General features: G+C 41.1%; 2 protein-coding genes across 5 annotated transcripts in view; one reads left to right on the top strand and one right to left on the bottom strand.

The window, feature by feature from the left end:
- The window catches only part of NXPE3 (neurexophilin and PC-esterase domain family member 3), a 55,764-nt gene extending 28,676 nt beyond the window's left edge, over window positions 1-27,088 (bottom strand). For 2 of the 3 annotated variants that reach the window (XM_082460449.1, XM_082460447.1), the window contains exons 1-2: window positions 26,950-27,079; window positions 19,442-19,730 (exon numbers count right to left, since the gene is read on the bottom strand). In XM_082460449.1, coding sequence (XP_082316575.1) covers window positions 19,442-19,534 — 93 coding nt within the window. In that variant the 5' untranslated portion in view covers window positions 19,535-19,730; window positions 26,950-27,079. Of the gene's footprint in view, window positions 1-19,441; window positions 19,731-23,451; window positions 23,640-26,949 lie in introns of all 3 variants that reach the window. The other variant, XM_082460448.1, reaches the window with a different exon arrangement.
- Window positions 1-27,804, top strand: part of RPL24 (ribosomal protein L24) — a 146,017-nt gene that overhangs the window by 53,828 nt on the left and 64,385 nt on the right. The gene's annotated exons all lie outside the window — the stretch shown is intronic.

A 27,804-nucleotide genomic window follows, 5' to 3' on the forward strand; every position in this document is an offset into this window, starting at 1 on the left:
ACCTCACCCCCACACCACTAAAAGCCTATTTATTGGAGTTCATTTTACCCAGTACATCATGTCCAGCTTTCAACAAAAATTACAAGACATACTAAAAGGAAAAAAATACAGCAATTATCAAGGGACAGGAGGGAGGAATTAGGAATATTTTGTTATTAATAAGGTACCTGCACTACCCATGAAGCAGTATGGTATTATTTGATAGTGGACTTGAGTTGCTTGTAAATGCATACTGAAAACTCTAGGGCAACCACTTAAAGTAAAATGAGAAATATAACTGATACACTAAGAAAGGAGACAAAGTGGAATCTATAAAATGCTCAATTAGGGACTTCCCTGGTGGTCCAGTGGTTAAGATTCCGCCTTCCAATGCAGGGGATGCAGGTTCCATCCCTGGTCAGTGAACTAAGATCCCACATGCTGCGGGGCAACTAAGCCCACGCGCCACAACTACTGAGCCCAAGCACCTCAACTAGAGAGCCCGCATGCCACAACTACAGAGCCCACGCACTCTGGACCCTAAGCACCACAACTAGAGAGAAGCCCGTGTGCCACAACTAGAGAGAAGCCCGCACGCCACAACTAGAGAGTAGCCCGCATGCCACAACTAGAGAGTAGCCCTCGTGCTGCACAAAGAGCCTGTGTGCAGCAACGAAAGATCCCTCATGCCACAACTAAGACCCCATGCAACCAAAAATAAAAATAAATAAATAAAATAAATATATTTTTTAAAAATGCTCAATTAAAACCACAAGAGTCAAAAAAAGAGCAGAAGACAAAAATAGGAACAAAGAACAAGGACAATGAATAGAAAACAGTAACAACTATGGCAGGTATTAATCCAACTATATCAATAATCACCTTGAACATCAATGGACTAAAGGCACCAGTTAGAAGACAGAGGTTGTCAGACTCAATTATATGTTGTCTCTAGGAAACCTACTTTAAATATAAAGACTTATATAGATTAAAAGTAAGTGGATGGAGAAAGATATACCAGGTTAGAACTAATCAAAAGAAAGCAGGAATAGTTATGTTAACTTCAGACAGAGTAGACTTCAGAGCAAGGAAATTCATCAGAGATAAAGAAGGATATTACATAATAATAAAAGGGTCAATTCTCCAAGAAGACATAACAATCTTTAACATGTATGCGCCTAACAACAGAAAGTCAAATATGTGAGGCAAACACTGATAGAAGTGCAAGAAAAAATAGATGAATTCACTATTGTAGTTAAAGTCTTCAATACCCCACTATCAGAAATGGATGGATCCAGCAAGCAGAAAGTCAGTGAGGACACAGTTGAACTCAACAGCACCACCAATCAACTAGATATGATAGGCATCTATAAACTACTTACCTAGCAACAGCGATTACACATTCTTCTCAAGCTCACATGAAAGATGCACAAAAACAGATCATATTCTGGGCCATAAACCATACCATAAAAAATTGAAAAGAATAGAAATCATACAATGTCTGCTCTTAGACTACAATGGAATTAAACTAGAAATTAATAACAGAAAGATAGCTAGGAAATCCCAAAATACCTGGAGATTAAACAACGCGCTTCTGGGAATTCCCTGGCAGTCCAGTGCTTAATACTCCACGCTCTCACTGCTGAGGGCCCAGGTTCAATCTCTGGTCGGGGAACTAAAAAAATCTCACAAGCCACAAGGGGTGCCCAATAAATAAATAAACAAATAAATAAATAATAAAATAACATAAACAACACACTTCTAAATAAAACAAGGGTCAAAGAAGAAATATCAATAGAAAATTTAAATCTTTTTAAATGAAAATGAAAACACAACTTATCAAAATTTACGGGATGCCGTAAAAGTAGGTCTTAGAGGGAAATTTACAGCACTGAATGCACATTATTAGAAAAGAGGAAAGATCTAAAATCAATCATCTAAACTCCAACCTTAGGAAACTAGAAAAAGAAAAGCAAATCAACTCCAAAGTAAGGAGAAGAAAAGAAATTAGAAATTAGAGCAGAAATCAATGAAACTGAAAACAGGAAATCAATAGAGAAAAGACAATGAGGCCAAAAGCTGGTTCTTTGAAAAGATCAATAAAATCAATAAGCCTGCAGCAAGGCTAACTAAGGAAAAAAGACAGGACACAAATTACCATTATCAGAAATGAAAGAAGAGACATCACTACAGATCCCATAGACATTAAAAGGATAATCAAGGGACTTCCCTGGTGGTGCAGTGGTTAAGAATCCGCCTGCCAATGCAGGGGACATGGCTTCAAGCCCTGGTCGGGGAAGATCCCACATGCTGCGGAGCAACTAAAACCATGCGCCACAACTACTGAGCCTGCGCTCTAGAGCCCGCAAGCCACAATTACTGAAGCCTGCACGTCTAGAGCCCATGCTTCGCAACAAGAGAAGCCACTGCAATGAGAAGCCCACGCACCGCAATGAAGAGTAGTCCCTGCTCACCACAGCTAGAGAAAGCCAGTGTGCAGCAACGAAGACCCAACACAGCCAAAAATAAATAGGTAAATAAATAAATAAATTTTTTTTAATTAATTAATTTATTTATTTATTTATTTTGGCTGTGTTGGGTCTTCGTTTCTGTGCGAGGGCTTCCTCTAGTTGCGGCAAGCAGGGGCCACTCTTCATCGCGGTGCACGGGCCTCTCACTATCGCGGCCTCTCTTGTTGTGGAACACAGGCTCCAGACGCGCAGGCTCAGTAGTTGTGGCTCACAGGCCCAGCTGCTCCGTGGCATGTGGGATCTTCCCAAACCAGGGCTCGAACCCGTTTCCCCTGCATTGGCAGGCAGATTCTCAACCACTGCGCCACCAGGGAAGCCCTAAATAAATTTTTTAAAAAAGGATAATCAAGGAATACCACGAACAACTCTATACCCACAAATTTGATAACTGAGATGAAATGCACCAATTCCTTGAAAGATACACTCTGCCAAAACTCATGCAAGAAGAAACAGATCATCTGAATAGGCCTATAATCTCTAGTAAAGAATCTGGATCAACAATTAATGACCTTTCAAAACGGACACCACCAGGCCCAGGTGGGATTCATTGATGAATTCTACCAAATATTTAAGGAAGAAATTGTATCAATTCTCTACACTCTCTGTCAGAATATAGAAGCAGAGGGAATACTTCCTAACTCTTTCTATAAAGCCAGCATTACCCTAATACCAAAACTAGACAACATTACAAGAAAACTACAAATTTCCCTCATAAACACAGATGTAAAATCATCAACAAAATATTAACAAATCAAATCCAACAATGTGTACAAAGAATCATACACCATGACCAAGTGGGATTTATCCCAGGTATGCAAGAAAGTGCCTTAATAGAACTCCAGTGCTTCCCAAAGACCATGTTTTACACCCTCTTAGAACTGGTCCTTAATCTTCACTTTGGCCTTTCTGCTTAGCAGATGACCTTATAAGGACTTCAGTCTTTTCTAGTTTGGACATTAATTGTTATTTATATTGTGGCATTTTGCTCTACATACTGTACAACACAATGGCTTTCTAATATTTTGTATCTCAAAATTTTATACTCTGTCTCTAAATTTCAGACGTTTAAGCTCTTTTCTTATTAGTGAGCAGATCTGCCTGTTTGACAATAAAGTTTTCTACCAAAAAAAAAAAAACTCACCTTAGAGCCTTGTAAAATTTCACAGGTAAAGAAAAGGTCCTAATAGCTTGCAGAAAGGAGAACAATGTTACCAATAAAAAAACAAGAATTAGATTGGCATTAGCCTTGTCTTTTGCTATACTGGACACTAGAAGACAGTGGAGCAAAGTTGTAAGGTTCTGAGGGAAAAGGATTTTGAATACAGCATTCTAAATCCAAATACAAATCATACATGAGGGCAAAATAAAGACAATTTCAGACATGTAAGCTTTGTTCCCATGTGCCCTTTCAGAAAAACATTATTTGAAGATTTAACCCAGTAAAATGGAAAGAAAAATCCAAGGAAGTGAAAGACATGAGCAACAGTGAAACCAACCCAGGAATTCAATGAAAAGCAAACTCAGAATAACAGCTGGGCAACAGGTCAAGACAATAATCAGTGAACACTGAAATAGGAAGATAGAGGGCTCTGAGGAAAAAAAAAACAAAATGCCTTGAAGAAGCAAGTGGAGGGACTTCCCTGGTGGTCCAGTGGTTAAGACTTCGCCTTCCAATGCAGGGGGTGAGGGTTCGATCCCTGGTCGGGGAACTGGGATGCCACATGCCTCGCGGCCAAAAAACCAAAACATAAAACAGAAGCAATATTGTGGCAAATTCAATAAAGACTTTAAAAATGGTCCACATCAAAAACATCTTTAAAAAAAAAAAAGAAGAAGCAACAAATCATATGAAGGAAAATCCTCATGACATGTTACAGAAGGTAGTATTTTCTCTCATCAGAAAAAAAAGGCAACTAGCACTCCAGAAAAAAAAAAAAACAAGAGGTATAAGAAAGTCATCATTAAAATATGAAGCAAATTAAAATGCAGCATGATTAAGCAACTGAGGTAGTGTATAAAAAAGATCCATTTGACCTTGGTGTTTGGGACATTCTCCATCAAGAGATATAGATTTGGTTTCAAAGGATCATGTTCTATATTGACTAACATTTACATGATTATCATAATGCTATATTTTTTAAGTATAAGAATCAATCCAGGGTTTCCCTGGTGGTGCAATGGTTGAGAATCTGCCTGTCAATGCAGGGGACACAGGTTCGATCCCTGGTCAGGGAAGATCCCACATGCCGCGGAGCAACTAAGCCCATGCACCACAACTACTGAGCCTGTGCTCCAGAGCCCGTGAGTCACAACTACTGAGCCCGCGAGCCACAACTACTGAAGCCCGTGCACCTAGAGCCCGTGTTCCACAACGAGAGATGCCACCGCAATGAGAAGCCCGCACACCGCAACAAAGAGTAGCCCCCACTCGCCGCAACTAGAGAAAGCCCGTGCGCAGCAACGAAGACCCAACGCAGCCAAAAATAAATCAATTAAATAAATAAATTTTTTTTAAAAAAGAAGCAATCCATAGAGTACACGTTAGCCTTAATTATAGTTAGAGCAATAAAACTAAAGATTATAAAGCCTGATGATGCAAAAGTTATACGCTAGCTAACAGAAGTCAAATGTAAAATAATGCAGAAGTGCTTTTCTTCCTCACTTACAGGAGGGAGTTAAAATGTGCTATCTAATGCTATTAGGGAAAGAAAAGGTCTATATACATTATTTTAATGCACAGAAATAAAAATAATTTTACAAAGTTTAGAAAGAGAGTGGCAGAAAGTGTGAGTCAGCAGAAGACGTCATCTTTCATTATCTTAACAGGAACAGCAGTATCAACCAACATCTACTAAGCACCTATGCACCGGACACTCTTTTGAAGACTTTACATAAATCTTTTAATACAATGTTTAAATTATCCCATGAGATAAGTCCTATTATTATGCCATATGATAGACAAGGAAACTGAGGCAATGAATGGCTTGATAATTTGCCCAAGGTCACATAGGTTATAAGCAGCAAACCTCGACTAGAACCCAAGCAGTCTGAGTTGGGTCTGTGTTTTAACTTAACCAACCATGCTGCACTGCCTGATGCGGAAAGGTCAGAAGGTACAGTGTAAAGCTGACAAAACAAGATATAACTGTGTAATGTGTAATTAGTGCTAACTAAGCAAATAATTAGAAACAAGCAGTTACATCCAAGAAACAACATTGAGAGTGAAGACTGGGGAGGGAATTCAATTATGTACTTAATACCACTCTCTATTCTTTCAAGTGTTTTATACTTTTCATTAATTATTTTCTTAATAGAAGGACAGATGAACAAATGGATGGGAAAAATAGCTATGTACCTGCAATACTGTGATTTGTAAGAAATATGCATTTGGTCTTCATCCACAGTTCCTGGCTCACAGCTCCCAAAATCCTTGGCAGCGATAAGAGCAATGGGAGCATCTTTTGCTGTAATATTTGGTTTCGTGTCCTCCGTTCCTGAAAACACTTCAGAGTCATAAACGGGAAATGGGTGCCTTGTTCTTCGTTACAAGCCCCTTTCCACCCCAGCAGGGTGTATGTTACTGAGGTGGCTTTTGGAAAGCACCTGAGGATGGGGGCTGGTTGGGTTGTCAGGAGAACCAACCATGATTAGAAGGTTGGAACTTTCAGTCCCACCCTTGACCTCCACCCCTGGAGGCTGAATCAATAACACCTATGGAATAAAGCCTCCATAAAAACCCAAAAGGATGGGGTTTGGAGAGCTTCCGGGTTGGTGAACACATGGAGATTCAAGGAGAATGGTGCACTCAGAGCATGGAAACTCTATATCCTTCCCATATACCTTGCCCTATGCATCTCCTCCTTCTGGCTGTTCCTGAGTTAAAATTGTTTATAATAAACCAGTAATCTTGTAAGTAAAATGTTTCTCTGATTTCTGTGAGCTGCTCTAGCAAATTAATTGAAGCCAAGGCAGAGATCATTGGAACTTCTGATCTATAGTCAGTCAGAAGCACAGGTGACAACCTGGACTTGTGACTGGCATCTGAAGTTGGGGTTGGGGGAGAGTCTTATAGGACTGAGCCCTTAACCTGTGGGATCTGATGCTATCTTCAGATAGACAGTGTTGTTACCAGACCAAACTTGGGTCCACTCGCCTGCTCACAGTAAAGCCAATCTACTGACACCAGGTTGTGGGGAAGTAAAGTGCAACGTTTATTGTAAAGCGCCAAACTAGGAGTCCAGGGCAGCTAGTGCTCAGAAACACCCCAACTCCCGAATGGGTTTCAGGGAAGCATTTTTTAAAGGGAAGGGGAGGGAGGGGAGTCACAGAGTATATGATCAGCTCGTGCACAGTTCTCTGACTGGTTGATGGTGTGGTAGCAAGGCGGTGTCACAGGGGTTAACATTATCAATCTTCAGGTTCCAGATGGTCTGGGGGCTATGTGCTCATGATCATCAAATAGTTAACGTCTTCTATTTGGTGGGGGTTTTAGCATCTGTAAAACAACTCAGGAATGTGTATCAGATACTGTTATCTATGTATTTCAGGGAGGAACTATAGATACTGTGACTGCCATGTGGCTGATTTACTGTTTCAATTGTTACCAGTTCTCCTGGCCCAACTGCTACTTTTGTCACTATATTGTCCTTTCAATCATTAATTCCTGGGCCAGGCTTTTGTGACTCTTGGGAGGCCTGAGAAACTACAGCTTTTCTTCAAAGGACAGGCAGGCAGAGGACCTGGGGGAGGGGGTCTGTCTAGGAAGGGCCCATAGGGTCCTGCTCAGTTACAGTGTCAGAATTGATTTGAACTGTACGTCACCCTGCTGGTGTCCAAGAATTGCCTGGTGGTATGGAAAAATCCCCCCTACCCACACTGGAAATTGGGTGCAGGACCTTTTTAGTACCTAACCCAGGGAACTGCATCTGACATTATGCAATAAGTTAAATTGCAAGGGAAAACAACAACAGCAAAGCAAAACTGAAAACCACTCTCCTCAATAGCTAGTATTACCTGTTATAAACCACTTAAACAAGGCCTCAGGCTCCCCATCTACGCCAAATCACTTCAAAATCCTATACGAGGTAAACGTAATGCCAAACAAGGTAAAAATAATCCCAAAATACAAATGGATTTTTAATGATCTTCTTAGATTCTGTATTTTTTCCCTTTCATTTTACACTTGTATCCAGACACTCTCAATTAGAAGAATTTCATTAGGCTCCTTCATTTTAAAGGAACACACAGTATTATTTGTTCATTAAAAAGGGTAATAATGACTTTGAAAATTTTTCCCTAGCAGAGTTGACAGCAGCGTCATGACATGGCATAAGACATTCCTCCATTTTTTGTCCCCCTTTTTAACAACAAATCAGGCACCCATCCAAAAACAAAAGTGCCTCTGTGGGAATTGTGGGATCCAGTACCACATGCCAAGGGACCTAGGAGGAGTCTCAACCACATGTGTATCTGGTAATAGGCAGATAAACCTCAGTGAAGACAGCAAAGCCAGTCAACTTGTCCCAATCCCTCTTGGCCACAGTCAGGGAAAACCTGGAGTGTGCTGACCCAGGCAGATACCAACAGATGAGAAAGAATTTGTAGAAATCCAGTCTTCCCAAGGGGAAATCCCAGAAAGAAAAAAAATACAAGTTTGGATGTGACTAAGAGGGTACGAGGAACTTTGCCAGCACTGCCCCTCCCCACACATAACAAGCCCAGGGCTAATCCACCCAGGAGCGCCCTCTTCCAAGAGGGAAAAGGAGAGTGGCAAGTTAGTGTCCAGCTACCCCCACTGTGAGAGAAACCCGTTTAACTCAGCAGCACCCCAAGTACTGAGGTGGGACCTCCATGACTGGAGGGAGGGAAGGGATCAGGAAAGAGGCAGATAATTATATCAAAGGGCACTGAAGGGATGCAGTTCCTGCTAACTGTGCTCAGGACTTTAGCAGGGAGTCTGCCCACGAGCCCATGGGAGACCCTCACCCGACAATCTTTCCACAGAGCCCACGGGCACTCCCAATGCCCTGAGTGCTAAACCCACACCTCCCCACACTCTGGAACCAGCAGCTCCTGTGCATGCTCCCAAATGAGGCAGTAAGTGAGACTCTGCTAAACAGAACACTATCAGTTTCTGTGGACAAGGGAGAAACACAAACTTAAGCCATAGTGCCTCCTTCTGGAAAACAAAAGCTTAACAGCAGCTATCCTGGTGGATTGTAAGAAAAGGTTAAGAACTGTGCCACAAGAAGAAGCAAAACATGGGAAGCAAGTGTACCCATACAAGGGCAGAAAAAAACACAGATAAAACAGGACTAATGAACATTTTATCCCATCTAAAGGCAACTAGTAAGACAGGAGGAGGTATCTGCTATTTCAAGTGTGAAAGCAGCAATGCAAATGTACAAGGAACATAAAGAATCAAGGAAACATGTCATCACCAAAAGACAACAATAATCCTCCAATAACCAAGCTCAAAGGCACAGAATTAATGACCTAGAAGATAAAGAATTCAAAATAGCTGTTTGAGGAAACTCAATGAGCTACAATAAAACATAGACAAACAAGTCAAAATATACATGAACAAAATCAGAAACTTACAAAGAGATAGAAATCATAAAGAAGAAGCAAATGGAAATTTTGGAGCTGAAAAATTCCATGAATAAAATGAAAAAAATGCAATAGAGAGCATCTATAGCAAAGGAGATCAAATGGAAGACTGAATAAGGGAGCTAGAGGACAGGAACTTTGAAATAAACCAATCAGAAGAGAACACAGGAAAAAAAGAACGAAAAAGAGCATAGAAAGCTTACATGATCTATGCGATGCCACCAAATGTACAAATATTAGAATAATCAGGGTTTGAGAGAGAGGAGAGAGGGAAAAGGGGGCAGAGTTTATTTAAAGAAATAATAGCTGAGAACTTCCCAAACCTAGGGATATACTTGGACAACCAAGTTCAAGAAGCTAATAGATCACCCTATTATCTCTATGCAAAAAGACCTTCTCCAAGACACATTATAATGAAACTGTCAAAAAACAAGCATAAAGAGAGAATCTTAAACACAGCCAAAGGAAAAAATATTGTAATCTACAAAAGAATGCCCATTCGGCTCTCAGTGGATTTCTAAGCAGAAAACCTACAGGTCAGGAGAGAGTGGATGACATATCCAAAGTGTTGAAAGAAAAAAACTGCCAGCCAAGAATACCCGGAAAAGTTATCCTTCAGATGTGAAGGAAAAATAAAGACTTTCCTTGACAGACAAAAGCTGAGGGAGTTCATCACCACTAGACCTGCCTTGCAAGAAATGTTGAAAGGAGTTCTTCAAGCTGAAATGAAAAGATGCTAGTGACATGAAAACATACAAAAGTGTACAACACACTGGTGGAGATAAATATACAGATTTAGAAAACTCTAATTCTGTAATAGGATGGTGTGCTAACCACTTAACCACTTAACTATAGTATAAAGGTTAAAGAAAATAACTACAGCTACTATAACTTGTTAACAAATACACAGTACAAAAAGAGGTAAACTGTGACATCAAAAATATAAAAGGGAGGGAAAGAGGTGGAGCTTTGTGTGCAATTGAAGTTATGCTGTTATCAGCCTAAAATGGTCTGCTTTATCTATGAAATGTTTTATGTAACCAAGAAACAAAAACATAAAGAAAATTCACAAAAGCGAAAGAAATGAAAACAGAGCATACCACCATGGAAAATCACCAATTTACTAAAAAAGGAAGGCATAAACAGAGGGGAAAAGAAACAATGAAAATGCAAAACAAATAGAAAGCAATTAATAAGATAGCATTAATAAGTCCTTATGTATCAATAAATACTCTAAATGTAAGTGGATTGAATTCACCAAACAAAAGGCACAGAGTGGCTGAATGAATAAAAAAATAAGACCCAACTACATGCAGCCTACAATAGATTCACTTCAGATTTCATGACACAAAAAGACTCAACATGCAGGGATGGAAAAAGACATTACATGCAAATAGAAACCAAAAGAAAGGGGGTTATATATACTTATATGAGACAAAATAGGCTTTAAACCAAAACCAGTAACAAGAGATAAAGAAGATCATTATATGATGAAAAATGCATCAATACATCAAGAAAATATAAGAATCATAAATCTAAACCTACCCAATGTCAAAACACCTAAATCTATTATGCAAATACTAACAAAACTGAAGGGAAAAATAGACATCAATATAGTAATAGGAGGGGGTTTCAATACCCCAGTTTCAGCAATGGATGGATCCCCCAGACAGATAATCAATAAAGAAGCATTGGACTGGAACCATATATTAGATCAAATGAACCTAAGAGACGTTTATAGAACATTCAATCACAGCAGAATACACATTCTTCTCAAGTGCACATGGAACATGCCCCAGTTTAGATCACATGATAGGCCACAAAGCAAGTCTTAGCAAATTTAAGAAGAATGAAATCATACCAAGTATCCTTTTTGACCACAATGGTATGAAACTAGACATCAACAACAAGAGGAAAGCTGGAAAATCTACAAATATGTAGAAATTAAACAACGTACTCCTGAACAACCAATAGATCAAAGAATAAGTCGAAAGATAATATTTTTAAATATCTCAAAACAAATGAAGCTGGAAATAACATACTAAAACCTATGGAAAACCTACCGCAAAAGCAGTTCTGAGAGGGATGTTCATAGCAATAAATGTATATATTAAGAAAACAGATCTCATGCAACCTAACTTTACACCTCAGGGAAGTAGAAAAAGAAGAACAAACTAAGCCCAAAGTTAGCAGAAGGAAAGAAATAAAGATCACAGTGGAAATAAATGAATTAGAGACCAGAAAAGCAACAGAAAAGATCAACAAAACTAAAAGCTGGTGTTAAAAATTAACACCAAAACTTCTCAAACTCTTCCAAAAAATTGAAAAGGAGAGGACACTCCCAAATTCACTTTATGAGACCAGCATTACCCTGATACCAAAGCCAGATAAGGACACTACAAGAGAACTAAACTATAGGCCAACATCCCTGATGAATACAGATGCAAAAATTCTCAACAAAATATTAATTCAACAATATATTAAAAGGATACATACCATGGCTAAGTGGGATTTATCCCTGGGATGCAAGTATGATTCAGCATACACAAAACAATAAATGTGATACACCATATTAATAGAATGAAAACGCATTTGATAAAATACAACATCCTTTCATGATAAAAACCTCTCAACAAACTGGGTATAGAAGGTAAATTTAATAAAGCCTATTTACAACAAACCCACAGCTAATATCACACTCAATGGTGAAAGAGTAAAAGTTTTTATTCTAAAATCAAGAACAAGACAAGGATGTCCACAGTCACCACTCTGATTCAACATAGTACTATAAGTGTCAGCTAGAGTAATCAGGCAAGACAAAGAAATAAAAGGCATCCAAATTAGAAATGAAGAAGTAAAATTGTCATTATTTGAAGATGATATCATCTCATACAGTTGACCCTTGAACAATGCAGAGGTTAGGGGCACTTACCCTCCACACAGTCGAAAATCTGCATATAACTTATAGTCAGCCCTCCATATACACGGTTTCTCCATATCTGCAGTTCCACATCCATGGATTCAACCAACTGTGGATTATGTAGTACTGAAGTATTTACTACTGAAAAAAAATCCATGTATAAGTGAACCCATACAGTTCAAACCCATCTTGTTCAAGGGTCACCTGTATTTAGAAAATCCTAAAGACTCAATCAAAAAACTGTTGGAACTAATCAACAAATTCAGTAAAGCTGCAGGATATAAAATCAACATACAGAAATTAATTGCATTTCTATACACTAACAACAAAACATCTGGAAAAAAAATAAAGAAAACTATCCCATTCACAGTAGCATCAAAAACAATAAAATAATTAGGAATAAATTTAACCAAGGAAGTGAAAGATCTATACAATGAAAACTTTGATGAAGGAAACTGAAGTAGACATAAACAAATGGAAAGAGAGCCCATGTTCATAGACTGGAAGAATTAATATTGTTAAAACACCTATACTAACAGAGTCATCTATAGATCCCTATCAAAAAAAAAACCCTATCAAAATTCCAATGGCATTTTCCACAGTAATAGAAAAAACAATCCTAAAATTTATGTGGAACAGCAAAAGATCCCAAATAGCCAAAGCAATCCTGAGAAAAAAGAACAAAGCTAAAGGTATCACATGTCCTGATTTCAAACTGTACTACAAAGCTATAGTAATCAAAACAGTATGGTACTGGCATAAATACAGACATATAGACCAATGGAATACAATCAAGAGTTCAGAAATAAACCTCCACATAAACAGTCAACTAATATTTGATAAGGGAGCAAACAAATAATGAGGAAAGCATAGTCTCTTCAAAAATGGTGTTGGGAAGACTGGATAACCACAAACAAACAAATGAAATTGAACCCCTATCTTACACCACTCACAAAAATGAACTCAAAATGGATTAAAAACAAACATAAGATCTGATATTGTAAAATACTAGAAGAAGAAGCTCCTTGGCTTCGGTCTTGGCAATGATTTTTTTACATATGACACCAAAAGCACAAGCAACAAAAGCAAAAATCAACAAGGGGTATTACATCAAACTAGAAAGCTTCTGCATTGCAATAGATAGCTCCAATAAAATGAAAAGATAACCTATGGAATGGGAGAAATATTTGCAACCTATATGTCAGATAAAGGGTTAATATCTAAAATATATAGAGAACTCATACAATTCAGTAAGAATAAAAACAAAATCCAATTTTAAAAATGGGCAGAGGGGGACTTCCCTGGTGGCACAGTGGTTAAGAATCCATCTGCCAATGCAGGGGACACAGATCCAAGCCCTGTCCAGGAAGATCCCACATGCCGCGGAGCAACTAAGCCCATGCACCTCAACTACTGAGCCTGCACTCTAGAACCCACGAGCCACAACTACTGAGCCCACGTGCCTAGAGGCCGTGCTCCACAACAAGAGAAGCCACCGCAATGAGAAGCCCATGCACTGCAACAAAGAGTAGCCCCCACTTGCCACAACTAGAGAAAGCCCGCGCACAGCAACAAAAACCCAACACAGCCAAAAATACATAAATAAATAAACGGGCAGAGGAACTAAATAGACATTTTTTCCAAAGAAGACATCCAAATGGTGAACAGGTACATGAAAAGATGATCAACATCACTAATCATCAGGGAAATGCAAATCAATACCATGATAAGATATCACATCACACCTATTAGAATGGCTATCATAAGGAAGATAAAGAGGATAGGGAGAGAAGGGAACCCTTATACACTGTTGTTGGGAATGTAAATTAGTTCAGCTGCTACAGAAAACAGCATGAAGGTTCCTCAAAAAATTAAAAATTGAACTATCATATGATCCAGCAATCCCATTTCTGGGTATATATCCTAAGGAAATGAAAAAAGGTATAAAAAAAGATATCTGCACACCCGTGTTTACTGTAGCATTATTCACAATAGCCAAGATATGGAAAGAACATAAGTCCATTGATGGATGAATAAAGAAAATGCAGTGTGTGTATATATACACACACACACACACACACACACACACACACACACACAATGGAATATTATGCTAAGTGAGATGAGTCAGACAGAGAAAGACAAATACCCCATATCACCTATACTTGAAATCTAAACAAACTGAACTCCACAATTCCCTGGCAGTCCAGTGGTTAGGACTCCATGTTTTCACTGCCAAGGGCCCGGGTTCAATCTCTGGTTGGGGAAGTAAGATCCCACAAGCCACGTGGCGCAGCCAAAAAAAAAAAAAAGGGATAGTGTTAAAAAAAAAAAGCTCAACTCGTGAAAACAGAGAATAAAATGATTACCAGGGGCTAGGGGATTGGGGAATTAGGGAGATATTGTTTAAGGGTACAAACTTGCAACTAGTAGATAAATAAGTCCTAGAGATCAAACGCATAGCATAGTGACTGCAGTCAACAATACTGTATTACTGTATTAATATAAATATAATAAGTTTATGTAACAAACTTCAAAGTTGCTAAGAAACAAGATCTTAACTGTTCTCACCATAAAAAGAAATGATAATTATGTGACATGATAGAAGTGCTAGCTAACACTATAGTGGTAATCATATTACAATACATAAATGTATCAAATCAACACATCATACACCTTAAACTTACACAACGTTATATGTAAATTATATCTCAATTTTTTAAAAACAGAAAAATTTCCCTTACCTACTGATTACCTTTTAGGAAATATTCCAGCCTCCCTCTCCTTTTTAGTTGTTGTGAGGCTATGACAAACCACTAAGGACCAAACCATGCACTGTGTGCTCACAGCATGCCTCCTTCTCCTTTCTTTTTCCTCTCTTCCTCTGTCACGGTCACCCTTGTTCCTTGGGTAGCCACCAGCTACCAACTCAAGGCCAGCAAACTGACCCATACAGCCCAATCCAAGAATCACCAGATGCTTGGTGCTAAGTCACCTGAATTCTACTTAAAAATGAAAAAGAATGCAAAAATGTCAATTTACTTAATTTTCCCAAATGATAACCCTATTCTAGGCCAGTAACAAGGGCAGCTTAAAGGTCTGCCATCTTTTTAGATTCAGAGCCAAGAGGAAACACTAATGGTCACTCCTGGAGCCACTGTAAGGTGTGGACTGGAGTGAACATTACGCCTGCCTGTCCCACAGGCCTGTTTCACTCCTGTCTACTGAAACACAACACTGCTGCTTACTGACCTGTCAGCTCAGGAGCGGGCCTGACTGATCAAAGAATAATCCCAAGTGACTGATTCAGGAATGGGCCTGTGACCCAATTCTGTTCTATGAAAAGCTGCTGCGTGTTTCTGATGGATTCATGCACCCGAATCCAGATACCACCAGTACTCTGGGAACAGCTCTCTGAATTTTACTTGCCAATGAAAAAAATGCAAGTAACTCTTGAGAATATTTTGAGGGAAAAAATTGTATCTCAAGCTGGACAGGTACAAGAAAGCAACCACCTGTTGCTGTGGCAGCAACCTAAAGTCCAACCATGAAAGAGGACGCCATAGACAAAGCTAATGCACAGAGGGCAGAGCTGAGAGACTTACAGAGAAATGGAGCCTGAACTATGCCCAACATAGCAAAATGAATTATGCTCAACTATACCTCCTGACTTCTGTTCTAAATGAATATTATTCCTTAATATTAAAGCCAGATTGAATCAGCTTTATTTGCAGCCAAAAGCCCTAATACATTGGTACTGTTTTCATAATCAGAACACATATATATTTAAAATATCAGTGAATAAGGAAAAAACAAATAAATACAGGCCATGCTCAATGAGAGGTTATCAGAGAACTAACAGAGAATTCTCCCTACAAACTTTTGCTAGATATTGATATATATCTCCTTCTCATATGTGATATTTTTTCTCCCATGGTTTCTACCTGCATCATTCTAATCTCCACTTCCATCATCATATCACCTCCACCTTCTTGCCACTCTCTTATAAAGACCCATGTGATTATATTGGGCCCACCCAAATAATCCTGAATAATATCCTTATCTCAAGATTCTTAACTTAAACTTGTCTGCAAAGTCCCTTTTATCAGATAACATATTCACAGGTTCTGAGAATTCAAACACTGACATCTTTGGGGGCTTTATTCAACCTACCATATATACCAACATGATAATAAGTCCTTTACATTCAGAGACTTCTAGAAATTCAGAAATCTGTGAATTCACTATAGTAGTTGCTCTACTCACATCACCTAACTAGAGAGGTTTTGCTAGTTTGTGGATCTTATTTGTTCCTCTATTTGTTTAACTGAATTTGGCCAAATCTTAGGAAATGTGGGGATTTTGGTGTGACACATCTGAGATGGAGCAAACGGGATGTCCTAGGATTTGTATTTTTTAAACCCCCATGAATTATTTCAAACTTATTCAACTTTCATTCAATAAATCTTTATTAATGTTTCAGAAGCTGAAGAATTTAAAGTATCTAACCACATTTTATGTTGGAAAACTAAGTAAAAATGTAATAGTCGTGACAAAGGAAATATTCCTTTCTTAAATTTCAAAAAACTCTGCATATACAATATAAAGGAGACTAACTTGAGCATGAGATGAGGAAACAAAAACATGAAGGAGACCTGTTACCAATGGAAAGAATATTTGCTGCATTTAGTGCTGTTTGTTTTGTTTGTTTATCTTAACCAACTCTGAATTTGGCATATTTGAAAATGCTTTTTCTCCCCTTACCACCTGTGATGGTTAATTTTCTTATGTGATATTTTTAATTAAAATTGAACCTGTGCTTTTTAGAAAATACTCAGATACTCTAATTGCAAGGAGAGTACAATCAGGCTCAGAAGCCTAGGACAGACCAGGGATTAAGGGATGGGAGACGACCAAGGTTCAGAGCCTTTCCCACTCCCCACTCCCCACCCCAAGCTTCTTTAACAATTATCATCATAGTAATAAACTGAACAGTTTAAAAGTCATAACAATACTCTCAGCCTGGACAAGATAACCTCTTTAGATGAGGGAAAGTGTCTCACCACACTCCACTAAAAGATCTATTTATATTTTCAATATTAAAATTGTCCTACATCATTTATATTACTGCCACCTCCCTTCTCCATTATTGTTCGGTTTGTGTTCGTGCAGATAGCTAGCGCTGTTAGCGGACATTCTCCAGAAGTTTCCAAGAACTACAGCAGGACTATTAGGGGAATTCCTAACAATAATTCCTAACATTCCTTCCTGATTATAATGACATTAACGATGTGGGACTATAGCCTAACCTCTCAAGTCTCTCTTTCTCCTACCTCCTCGGCCATCCTAGACCTACACAACTATCCTCTCTATTCTTACACCCAGGCTGTTGAACGTGGTAAAACAAAACACACACTCACAAAACCAATGCAAGTAAGCGCCATGCATACATATGATCTTGAAAGTTATTGCCCCTCTATCATCCTGCAGGGTCAGCTCCATCTTCCACCCCCATTCTTTCAAGTCCCTACGTACCAACCTCCTGGGCTCCAACCTCCTTCCACCTTCCACCTCCTCTCTAGGCAAGCACTCCCTCAATGTCTTACCTTCTAGCAGCAAATGTATCTACATTGCCAACCATTATGACATTTTTCCCTCTTAGGTCAGAGGAAGGAGCACGGCTCCTCCTACATAATTAATAATAAAATGATAACAAGAACACTCACAATGTACCATGTCCCTCATTCTACATAGTTATTGCTCCATCTGTACTATAGGTCCCATCCTCTCCTCCTCTCCTTGGTCCATTAATTCTTCTCTCCAGCTCCTCTATGAACTCTTTCCCCTCAAATGCAAGTCCCTCAGACTTCCACTTGCAGCCAAGATACAGCAACAGTGAGATTTACTCCTCCACCTGAAACAGTGGTTTTCCAGACACTGCACATCAGACAACGAAAGACATGATGCCTGAAAGATGGGAAATAAAGGAAATGATCCCTATGACTGATTGCCCTTTGCTTACAGCCTTGAGAGCATCTCCAGGCTGCAGCAGCAAGAGGGGAACCCAGGTGGAGCCTGGAGAACCCCCTAAATTGAGGAGATGAGCTGAGAGTCTTAAAAGACCAAGCTGATTAGAATCCACAGGACAGTAACAGTAGGAGACAGCTGCACACAGAACTCAGGAGATTTACAGAGAGTCCTAGTTAAGTATTCAGTAGAGTACTGAAGAGCACAAGTGTGTAAGGAAACTCCTGGAGGCTGGGGAAAGAACCACACGACAGCATGAGAGAAAACAGTAACCTGAGCTCCCACAGGGCCGGGATGTTCGAGAGACACAAACATTCAGTCTACACCAAAATCCAAAAAGCAAAGAAATACCGTAATTAAGTTGGACCTATAACCTGAGAAGTACCACAAGCCAACAAAATTAAAAGGACAGCATCAGTTTAGATAAAAAATACTCCATAAATTTTGGTGATCTGTGAGTTCATGAAGGGAATGGAAGAGAGGGGGAGAGGGGACTACTGCTAAGTACCTTCTCAGTGCCAGGCACTTGTGAGGGTTCAATAAGACATGGTCCCTGTCCTGAGCACCACACCCAGTCTTTAAAACAGACTCACTGGACTCCCCTGGTGGCGCAGTGGTTAAGAATTCGCCTGCCATTGCAGGGGACACAGGTTCGAGCCCTGGTCTGGGAAGATCCCGCATGCCGCAGGGCAACTAAGCCCATGTGTCACAACTATTAAGCCTGCGCTCTAGAGCCTGCGAGCCACAACTGCTGAGCCCACGCACCACAACTACTGAAGCCCACACGCCTAGAGCCCGTGCTCCGCAACAAGAGAAGCCATTGCAATGAGAAGCCCGCGTACCACAAGGAAGAGTAGCCCTTGCTCGCCGTAACTAGAGAAAGCCTGCACGCAGCAACAAAGACCCAAAGCAGCCAAAAATAAATAAATTAATTTAAAAAAAAAAACAGACATCATCATCTCCCTCCCCTGAAATACTCCTTCGGCTTTCTGCCAGGAGTCAGCTAAAAGGTCCCCTCCTTGAAAAGACTTTCTTTCATCACTCTAAAGCCACTCTAGAGAACCCACTTTCTTTTCTCTGCAGTACTTCTCACAATTTCTAATTATCATTTATTATTATACTCTATGATTACTTATTACTCTGATTTTCTCCCATGCACATTTAGAATACGAGCTCCATAGTGAAGAAACCACTGCACCTTTGGTGACTAGCACAGTATTATAACCATTGAAGGCACTCAAACACTTATTGAATGAATGAAAACAGAAACTGTGACTGAGATAAGTTTCCTGATGATCAACGTTTTCCAGGCTAGTTAGCCCCAAATCCCTCGACTTGGTTCCCTTAGTTATGAAGCAGCATGCTGAGTACTCACCTCTACCTGAGTGACATTGATGACCAGCACTACCACCATCAATACTGCAAGCAGACAGCAGAAAAAACGTAGTTTGAAGAGACTGATCCACATTGTCTGGCTGTGTCTTGATCACCCATGGCCGACACCATGCTCCCTTCACTCCTTAAAACTCCATGTCTTTGTTTTTCTGAGCTGCAGGTGAGCTTTCAGTTTGACTTGCTTCTTTTCTGCTAGTTTCCTTACGAGTTCTTTGTATAAAAGAGCAGCTGGGGTTGATTTAAGAAGCACATTTTTCTCCAAAGGACTCCTTCGAAGAGGGGAGATGAGAAAACAGATTACCAATTACAACAGCTTAAGAGTGGAGTAAAAGGAGAGACACCATATTTCCTCTTCCTTAACCTTACTGAAGACCCAAAGTCATAAGAGAAAGCAAAGAAACAGAGCACAGTAACATCTATTCCATATCTGGACAATTTAATTAAACCCAGCTCCAGGCTTCTGTGTAAACACAGAGATATTTGTCCTACTACCTATTTAGGTTTTAACTTTTAAGAGAGCAAAGAAGAGTATCTTCAAACCCTTAGAAATTACAAAATTCAAGTGTTAATTTTCTAAAGAGGTCTAAGTAAATAAAACCACTTCCCTTCCCTTACAGTTTAAGTTTTATTACATTACTAGAGTAATTATATTTAAAGAGCAGTAAGAAGAAAACCTGTGATTTTATGAGAAGATCTGGGATTAGGTGCAAACCATTCTGATAACCTCTGGAAAACAGGGATGCCATCCCTCTGTATGGCAGGAGACAGGACACACCCTTTGGGTTTGTGGCTCCCTCACCACACATGTGGTTCTGATGCTCCCTCAGCTGAGTAACAAGGCACAGGAGCAAAGACACCTGCCCTGAAGATGTAGGAGAGGAAAACTAAGCTTCAGGAGTAACAGCTCCCCCAAACCCTTCAGCACACCTGCTAGAGGCAGAGGACTGGAGAGTATGTGGCTCCTAACTGTTCTTCCATGTAATTATTTTAAAATGCTCTCCCCAGCTGCTTTTTTTTTTTAATTTATTTATTTATTTATTTATTTATTTATGGCTGTGTTGGGTCTTCGTTTCTGTGCGAGGGCTTTCTCTAGCTGCGGCGAGCGGGGGCCACTCTTCATCGCGGTGCACGGGCCTCTCACTATCGCGGCCTCTCTTGTTGCGGAGCACAGGCTCCAGACGCGCAGGCTCAGTAATTGTGGCTCACGGGCCTAGTTGCTCTGCGGCATGTGGGATCTTCCCAGACCAGGGCTGGAACCCGTGTCCCCTGCATTGGCAGGCAGACTCTCAACCACTGCACCACCAGGGAAGTCCCCCAGCTGCTTTTATGATATAGGTAAGCAGTGAAAATGTTAGTGTTTAGTTCCCAGTGAGGCTTTCCATGGAAGGCAGGATAGAGAGGTAAAGGTGAAAAGGGTGCATAACCACAGTGCAGAGGACCTCAGACTCCCTCAGCTGCACCAATACTCCTACAGTTTTGTGTTGGACCTGGCAAGCCCCCTCTTCCCTCACTCCTCCACTCTTCTGGTCTAATCCATTCCCATACCACAAGTCCCATACCACAAGGACATACAACAACACTTCGTCACCCCAGCCTCATAAAGGAGACAAGGCTAAGCTATTCCAATATGCTTTCCATCCTCAGATTTCCCACAGCACTTACGTTTTTCACTTCTCAGCTGAACTCTGTATTTCTATGTATTTCTCGTCTCCCCAACTACTCTATACCAATTAAGACTTTAAAAAAAAAAAAAAGAAACTATATATCAGAGAAAAGCAACTTAAGGATAACAACGTATCATACTTTTTGATTCCTTCCCAGTACTTAGCTCTTTACATGATATATGTTGATTCAACAATCCACACCATAAATAATTATGGAGGCCTACTCTGTACCGCACACTGTACTAAGTGCCAGAAATTCCCCTGGCAGCGCTTACACTCATGTTAGGCAAGAGGTATTTCTCTCCTAAATTACAGAGGAGTAAATCCCCCACTCCTGGCCACCTCCACAGGGATGCCACGTACTGTGAAAGACTGCACTTAACCATTTCATATCCCCCCAACATCACCCCTCTCCAACACCCAGCTACCTACCCACCCTGAAGTGCCTGTAAATTCTAGGAAGGAAACGGCTGTGAAATAAAGGAAATAACTCTGTCTCCAGGGCCCCTCTGCTTCTCTGCAGAAACCCTTCTCCAGGAGCTGGCCACAAGAATCATAGTTTTCCACATGAAAGAATGCTCAACATCATTAATCATTAGAGAAATGCAAATCAAAACTACAATGAGATATCATCTCACACCGGTCAGAATGGCCATCATCAAAAAATCTAGAAACAATAAATGCTGGAGAGGGTGTGGAGAAAAGGGAACCCTCTTGCACTGTTGGTGGGAATGTAAATTGATACAGCCACTATGGAGAATAGTATGGAGGTTCCTTGAAAAACTAAAAATAGAACTACCATATGACCCAGCAATCCCACTACTGGGCATATACCCTAAGAAAACCATACTTCAAAAAGAGTCATGTACCACAGTGTTCATTGCAGCTCTATTTACAATAGCCAGGACATGGAAGCAACCTAAGTGTCCATCGACAGATGAATGGATAAAGAAGATGTGGCACATATATACAATGGGATATTACTGAGCCATAAAAAGAAACGAAATTGAGTTATTTGTAGTGAGGTGGATGGACCTAGAGTCTGTCATACAGAGTGAAGTAAGTCAGAAAGAGAAAAACAAATACCATATGCTTACACATACATATGGAATCTAAGAGAAAAAAAAAAGGTCATGAAGAACCTAGGGGTAAGACGGGAATAAAGACACAGACCTACTAGAGAATGGACTTGAGGACACCGGGAGGGGGAAGGGTAAGCTGGGACGAAGTGAGAGAGTGTCATGGACATATATACACTACCAAATGTAAAATAGATAGCTAGTGGGAAGCAGCCGCATAGCACAGGGAGATCAGCTCGGTGCTTTGTGGCCACCTAGAGGGGTGGGATAGGGAGGGTGGGAGGGAGGGAGACGCAAGAGGGAAGAGATATGGGAACATATGTATATGTATAACTGATTCACTTTGTTATAAAGCAGAAACTAACACACCATTGTAAAGCAATTATACTCCAATAAAGATGTTAAAAAAAAAAAATCATAGTTTTCCCTGATGGCCAGAGAGGGAAGACCAAAGATAATACTCCACAGGAACTCAGCTGCACCACCGTAGCCGTGGTCTGCGTACTGTGGAAAGGCCAGTAGCTCAGAGGACGTCAGTGTGGTTCAGAGCTGCTCAGCAGCAGCACAGCAATGGTCAGTGGCGCAGAAGGATGGCACAAGGGCAGCAGACTTCAGAGCTAAAGGAACAAAAGGCCTTATAGGCAGCAATGCAAACATGCAAGAAGCCCCTCACAGCCAGGGACTTCTTATAAAAATCATTATGGAAGGTCATGCCAGGAAAAGATTTGACTTCCTGCTACAAGTAGGTGGAACACTGAGATTGAGAGATCCATCTGCACACCTAAGTAGATACAGCCTGAGGTGTACTAGACAGACCTCTCTTTGAACAGACACATACTAAAATGTTGATAGTTGTCACCTCTGGGTGATTTTTGTTTTTCTCCTTCATCTTCACCAGGAAATAAAAATCACAAATATAAAGAAAAAAGCTGGTTTCTAAAAGTAATAATTAAAGATGAGCTATAGGAGAAACAAGGCATTAAATCAGATATGAGAAAACAAATTTAAAATGAAAGATTCCAAAGTGAAAAAAGAAATCTGTAACAGATTTCTGGGTTTTTCCTACAAATATAAAACCTAGGCATTATAGCAAGAAATCTATTTGCAAAGAGAGCAGGAAAATATCATTTGGTATCTCAAATTGCCTTAGAATTGAGTAAGAACAACAGTGCTAGATAGGAATGACTCTAAAAAAAAGTTTCCTAGATCAACCAAAAAATAAAAATATATAATTGAATTTAATTTACCTTGTTTTTTTTTTGGAAATTTCCAGTTCCCAAGAAGAGATACTTATTAGAACTAAGAAATTAGGGTTTACATCTAACTTTCCTTCCAGTGTAAAATCTGAACTCAAGCAATCGTGAGAGCCCTTATTCTTTTCTTGACACATTCGAAGCACATGTTGATGTTTTTCATTTTCATACCATTCTTCCTGCTGCAACAGAGATAAGCACATGGAATACAGGTTAAAGATACTGAAAATGAAAAAAAAAAAAAAAAAAAAAAAAAGATACTGAAAATGAAGCAAAGGAAAATATATTTGAAATCAAGAATACAATTTTATAGCAAAGAGATGTACATAGATTTCAGTACAAAGTAGTGGGCGGAATAAGGATAGGAACATTTCCTTTCCTAGTAATAAAAAAAAAAAAAAACCAACAATAAGTGGCTATTTATATTCATGAACTTACACAGGGCAAATCATTCTCAGATCTGAGCTAAAGGTCAAAACCTTATAAATAGCAACATAACTGGAAAAAATATAAACCACAGATAAAAGCTCCATGTTATTTTCCTTTTTTTTTTTTTAATTTTTATTGGAGTATAGTTGATTTACAATGCTGTGCTGATTTCAGGGGTAGAGCAAAGTGAATCAATTATACATATACATATATCCACTCCTTTTAGATTCTTTTCCCATATAGGCCATTACAGAGTATTGAGTAGAGTTCCCTGTGCTAAACAGTAGGCCCTTATTTTCTTAAAGACTAGAATAATCATGTAGGTCAATGATCCATCCTACCACTAGAGAAAGCAAGAAGTACCTGGACACATCTAAAAGTTGTGATCACTCCATGAGGAATCTCAACTTGAGCAGTCTTGTTTTCAAATCTTTCTGAAATGTTAGTACACCACTTACTCATGCTTCATATTTATGTTCAAATGACAAGTAAAAAGTAAAATCCATGGTCTGCTGGGTCTGTTTTGCTAAATTTTGATTAAGACTATTTACCAGCCAATCTAAATTCTTTATGGCCTGTGGCAACAACCCTATACTGCCATTAGGTACCTGACCTCCTACCCCCATCTCACAAGAGAATTACAAAGTGATTGCTTATATCACTTGGAATTACAATTGTCAGTAACAAATGAAATACTTGAGTTCCGTACTAAAAAGAAAATTAGGGGTTTCCCTGGTGGCGCAGTGGTTAAGAATCCACCTGCCAATGCAGGGGACACGGGTTCGAGCCCTGGTGGGTTCAAGCCCTGGTCCGGGAAGATCCCACTTGTCGCGGAGCAATTAAGCCCGTGCACCACAACTACTGAGCCTGCGCTCTAGAGCCCGCGTGCTAAACTACTGAAGCCCACACGCCTAAAGCCCATGCTGCCCCCGCTCGCTGCAACTACAGAAAGCCCGCATGCAGCAACACAGACCCAACGCATGCAAAAATAAATAAATAAATAAAAACTTTTTCAAAATTAGGCAGCAACCCCACCCTCTGGGGGGGCTAACGTTCTTAGACAACCACTACACAAAAACAATACATTATTGAACAACCACACACCCAGTTTCTGGAACAGTCCCCATCCTAAATACTCTGACCCGCCAGCCACATAGATGTACTTGTCAGAGCAAGTATCTGGAATTTTAATTCAGAATACAAGGACCCCACACATAAAAGACAAAAGCACAGGTTTACATGGAATATATCCAGACTTAAATGTTCGTATCTCGAACTTTCCAAAGATCAGCTGTATTTCATAAGGTGCTGAGTAAAACCTAGAAACTTAACAGGGCAATGTCTAGAGGAAGAACTGGAGACTCATCCAAGACCATGAGGATGATGGGTCAACCAAATAAGATCAATCCTTGGATAAAAATGAGGCAGGGACAGAAGTCTACACAGGGACAGGAGTCTACAGGACTTGTTTCCCCAGATTCCATTCCACTTCTCTTTCACGTACCCCCATCTCACATGCCCAAAATGCTGACTCACCTAGGCCTTCTCTTCTTTCAAAGCAGCACCCCAATGCTTTCATAATATCCGGGGTGGGGAGGCGGGTGGAGGCGGGGGCAGTAGGGTAGAGAAGTAAACAAATCAGTTAACTAAGTCACAAAGCAATAAGTGCTATAAGAAAAAAATAGGGCATGTTGATAGGCGGTGGTCTTTAATCTTGCATGCCGATTAATATCATCCCAGAAGCTTATAAAGATACCAATGCCTGCATTCCACTCAACCAACTGGATCAGAATCCATAGGAGTAGGGCCCGAGAAACAGCTTTTTATTTAAGGTCTGCAGAAAATTATAATACACAGCCAGGGAGGAGAACCAATGGTATAGAGTGGCCAGAGGGTCTTATTTGTACAAATTGGTCAGGGATGGCCTTTCAGAAATGATGCTTGAATTGTAACTTACATTGTCCCTCCAGGACAATCCGATTCTGGGTCAATGGGGATAGCCAACCCTACTTCAGGGATCTATCCCTTCGTTTCCTTTCTCAGTAACAAATAACTGCACTGTATCAGGCCCAGAGAGATTGTGAGGATGAAAGACACAGAAGATATTAAACACAGTCAAAGGAAAGCGGAGCCCAAACACTATGGAGGAACAGTGTGCTGTTCTACTGCTTAGACTGAGACAGTTATCAGGGTCTGGGAGTGCCGCCAGCTTCAAGGGCACGCTGATGTTCCAAATGATAATTAACCACAGTGAGAAGGGGAGAGATCCATCAAAGCAGCGTGATCCTTTATTCTTTAGAAAATGTGGCAACAATCCTCCTTTAGAGTAAATAATGAAAGCAAGGAAAATTTTACAGACAATTACAAATTTTGTATAAATCCTGTGAAGCCCTCTTACCACCACACTAGTGGTCTTTGATCAAGTGGAGATGAGCGACAGGCCAGGCAGAGTCTCCACATCACAGCTTGTAGAGTCACACTTTACCCAAGCGACCTCAATGTGATGTCCCAAAACGACAGCTCAGTAAAACCAGAATAGTCCAACGCATGAGAGGACCGCCAGCCAAGAGGCAGCTGGGTCTCGGAGCAGCAATGAGACTGGAGATGCGGGCAGAGGAGGGAGGCGTCTCCAAGTGCCCCGCACTCGCTTAGAAAAGGTGTGAGGGGAAGGAGTCTTTAGCGGCCCGAAAGTCTGGGCTCCGCCGTGCTGCGGCTGCTTCTGCGGATGTTGCAGCAAGTCGAGAAAGCTGAGGATGGAGATGCTCGCGCCCAGCCCCGCCCAGGGACCGGCTGCAGCTCAGGCTACTCCGGACCAAGGCTACGGCAGCCGGGAGCTTTAACTCTGCCCCGCCTTGGGCCGGAGCCTCCCGTTCCAGGTTCAGATGCCCCAGCCATGACCCCCGGGGCTGCAGCTCCTCTGCACCAGGCCGGGAGCTCGGGAGCCAAAGCGCGAAGGAAGGGGCTTAGCAGCCGAGAGGCGCCCGGGAGGAGCCAGGCAATGGTTCGCTCGGGCGACAGAGGCCCTGCCCGGCCCTGGAGCACAAGCCGCAGGCTGGCACTCACCTCCGCTCTGGCCTCCCGACGTGCGCTCTCCGGCGGCCGGGCACCCGGACGCCCTGATCCGTCGCAGCTGCACCAGGCCGCCTGGCCCCGGCTTCCTGGACCAGCTGTGTCGCCTCACCCCCGACCCCCGGCTGCGATTGGTTGAGCTCTGGGAGGGGCGGACCGAGGGCGCTGACTGACAGCCGCGGGCTTGGAGCGCAAGCGTCCGCCGGAGCAAGCACGCAGAGTTGGCGCCTGTCGAGCTCCGCACCACCAGGCTCACGCGCGAGGGTGTCCTGCTGCTGTTGCCCTGTGGTCTGAGCTCTGGCCCCTATCAGGACCCCGGCTCCTGTCGCCTTCAGACGTCAGGATTACCCCAGGGAGCATCCAGTTCGAAGCTTTTGTCTTCTCAGCCTAAGTGACCAAACCCCAGATGCCCCTACTTGGGCCGTCTTTCCGCTAAGTGGCGCAATGTTTTGTTCCCTGCACCAGAGAAATAAGATTTGCCAAGCTGGGGCTTCCCTGGTGGTGCAGTGGTTAAGAATCCACCTGCCAATGCAGGGGACAAGGGTTCCAGCCCTGGTCCGGGAAGATCCCACGTGCCGCGGAGCAACTAAGCCCATGCGCCACAACTACTGAGCCTGCGCTCTAGAGCCTGTGAGCCACAACTACTGAGCCCGCGTGCTGCAACTACTGAAGCCTGCGTGCTTAGAGCCCATGCTCCACAACAAAGAGAAGCCACTGCAATGAGAAGCCTGCGCACCGCAATGAAGACCCCAGGCAGCCAAAATTAATTAATTAATTAATTATTTTAAAAAAAAGATTTGCCAAGCTCCAGCAGAGAGCCATTGGGTCCTTGAATCTTTCCTTGCTTGA

The sequence above is a fragment of the Balaenoptera physalus genome, assembly GCF_965194825.1.
Source record: "Balaenoptera physalus genome assembly, chromosome: 4".
Taxonomy (NCBI): domain Eukaryota; kingdom Metazoa; phylum Chordata; class Mammalia; order Artiodactyla; family Balaenopteridae; genus Balaenoptera; species Balaenoptera physalus.